General features: G+C 37.7%; 1 protein-coding gene across 1 annotated transcript; it reads left to right on the top strand.

The window, feature by feature from the left end:
• Positions 1-6: 6 nt before the first annotated feature.
• LOC116380211 (caspase-1-like) lies at positions 7-2,898 on the top strand (the record flags this gene model as incomplete). The annotated part of the gene is made up of 2 exons (XM_031842155.1): positions 7-1,398; positions 2,626-2,898. Coding segments are annotated over exons 1-2 (280 nt in total), but the record flags the coding sequence as incomplete, so codon positions are not given.
• Between the last annotated feature and the right edge of the window lie 3 nt (positions 2,899-2,901).

Genomic DNA, 2,901 nt, shown 5'->3' with positions numbered 1-2,901 from the left:
AAACCAAGTCTGTCTCTCAGTACTTTCTGTTTAAGGTATGAATCGTGAAAAAAATGTTTTCTAATGATTAAATGGTTTTTAAATAGCGAATTAAACTCAAAACAAGAGTTAATACAGCATTTTGTAAAGGACTATTTTCAGCTGCACATTAAGCGGAACAATTCACTTTACATACAAATCGGAGTATCTGGAATACCAACTCACAAACTGTGACATTAGACAACTCTGTCAGGTTTTTGTGGGTTATGAGAAAACATGTGATTCAACAAGCCATTCAGGTTTTATTATACCTTCTATTTCACTTACAGGTTCCTTAGAGTTGAGATACCTTTGACAAGGTGCATCACATTTTTATCACAAGCCAATCAGAGCAGACTGGGCTTTTTTTTGGTAGGAAGGTTCAAAGAGACAGGCACTAACACGGAGTGTTTCAGAGAGAGGGTGAATACAGGTTCAAACAGTATGAGAGAAAAAAGTTTTTGAACATTAAAACATTTTACATTTTACAAGTAGAAACCCCAAATACAACCATTAACCTAAGATTCAGCATAATATGTCACTTTCAAATTCAGGCACCGTGTATGACTCACTACAAAATGATATATATTTTCAATTGTGTGTTGTTTTAATTGACCATGTGACCATTTGAATTATGGGAAATCTGGCAGATTTTAAGTCATTATTGTGCCACAAATAAAACTTCCTTGCAGCTCCTTAGAATTTACATAAATATATTCTGTAATGGGACAAATTGTATCTTGTTTAATGTAATACTGACGGGGAAACCATTTAACAGGTTTTAAATTAAAACATTTTTTTAACGTATACGGGTAAAAAAACAATACACCATAAAATCCTTCATGAGCTGCAGCAGCAGATTCCCATACCAGAACTCAAAACAGCAATTGTCCCTGGTTGTTGAACTAATTATGAAATGATAATTGTACACCAGGTTGATTATATAGGCTACCATGTGTGTTTGCCTCTTTGTTAGTCTGTTTGCACTTCTTTTGGAAGTTTATGAGCAGAGAGAAACCTGATTTAGCTGCATGCTGCTGGAAGATGCGCACAGAATCCTGTTTTACTGTTTACGGTTCATTCGAGTCTCAACTATTTCAAATGTGGTTTAATATCACAAAGAGTTGGTTACACCATTTGGGGCAATGACTCTCTTTATACAAAAACACACTCAGTGACCCTGCAGCAGTAATACAGCCTGTAAGTGTACGTAGTTCTGATAATATGAAGTCGGTTACTCGTAGAACAGGAAGCATCGCCACCATCTCAACTAGTGGCGACACCCGCGGTTTTTGTTCAGCGGCCGTTTCTGCATAAAGGCTGTGTGACTCGCAGACTCCGGTTAAAACATTCTGTGACACGAGATTTGAGAGATGGCAGGTAAGAGATCACGCTCTAAATGCACTTTACAAGTGGCCATAACTTCGCTGTATGTTTGCGTCGATATGCGGGCGATCAGTCAGTCGACTCAAATCTATTTGAGCCGTATATACTGTAAGTGGTCTGCGCAATGAGGGGTTAGAAATAAGATATTTTACACTTCCTTTGATTAACAAAGTCTGTTAAAGGACAATCTGGATCATTCTGCATGTTTGTGTGTGCGCCACGTATTAGTTTCACTTTGCTGGTGCTCATGCCCGCCCTATTATGTTGATAAGTCCAAATACAACTGTGGCATGTTTTACATACATTCATAGCCCGCTCTATGTCGTTTCAAGAGTTTGTTCTGGCAAACTGTAAACGCGAGTTTATGGAGCTAAAATGTCCAAAGTACGCAGGTCAGCCCATAAAAGGGTCAGACGAAAAGTGAAATAGACTTTTACCATTCACATTCCGATCACTGATGGTCTAATAATTCACATATGATGTATCATTTTTACCAAAGCATATTTTAGTCTTCAGCATATCAAGTGAAGTAGGCCTAAGCCTTCTTCTTCTCCACACCGTGAGGAGGAAGGGCACAAACCACAGTCAATCTTCCACAACCGCAACATAATTACTCACAGTATACTATCGCAAAGTGTTGCATAACTATTTGAACACAAATGTAAATATTTAAAACACATAGATTTATGGTTACACTGTACAATAAGGTTATAAACATGAGCTTAAGTAATGCACAGGGATAATTTAATGCAGGATGTATCGTGAATTCCTCTAACTCACTATTAAGAAAGGACCAAGTCACTGTGAGTTTATATGATTCGTTAATATTTATTGGATCATCAGTGATTCCTAACTCACACTAACCTAATTCACATAAGTTGTACTTTGTTTATCAAAACATTAATATACACTCTGATGCCAGTATATTAGGTACACTTATCAGAAACAAATGCAGTTTAATACAACAGTCACGCAATCAATTCAACTTCATCGATGTTATAATGTTCAGTTTTTGTATAATTTTGAGAGGATGTATTTTGTGGTAGTGGTGAATTCTCTTACCTTATAATCAGATGTTTCTCTGTTGTGTTCACCCCATTTATATCAACGAGGATGTACTAAATAACATATATCCCTAAAGTCTTACTCATGTTAGTACCTCTGTTTAAATCTAAGCTTTTGAGTTGTGCGATTTCTTTTGCTTCATATCACCTCTTCTAGGTAAGGAGCTTGCCAAAGTGAGGAGTAAGTTTGTGGAAAATGCCAACAAAGAACTGATTAACCAGCTCCTGGACGACCTTTTAGAAGATGGTGTCTTGAATGAGGGCCAGAAAGACTCCGTACTTGAGGAGAACAGTACCACAGCAAACAAAGCACGCGGTCTCATTGACATGGTGAAGAGGAAAGGAGACGAAGCCAGCAGGAAGATGATCGCTCATCTTCAAAGCAGAGATCCTTCACTTCACTCTGAACTGGGTCTGTCCTCTGGTCAACCTG

The sequence above is a fragment of the Anarrhichthys ocellatus genome, unplaced genomic scaffold, assembly GCF_004355925.1.
Source record: "Anarrhichthys ocellatus isolate YVR2014 unplaced genomic scaffold, GSC_Weel_1.0 scaffold6420, whole genome shotgun sequence".
Taxonomy (NCBI): domain Eukaryota; kingdom Metazoa; phylum Chordata; class Actinopteri; order Perciformes; family Anarhichadidae; genus Anarrhichthys; species Anarrhichthys ocellatus.
The sequence above is the reverse complement of the archived record's forward strand: the minus strand, read 5'-3'. Positions and strand labels throughout refer to the sequence as shown.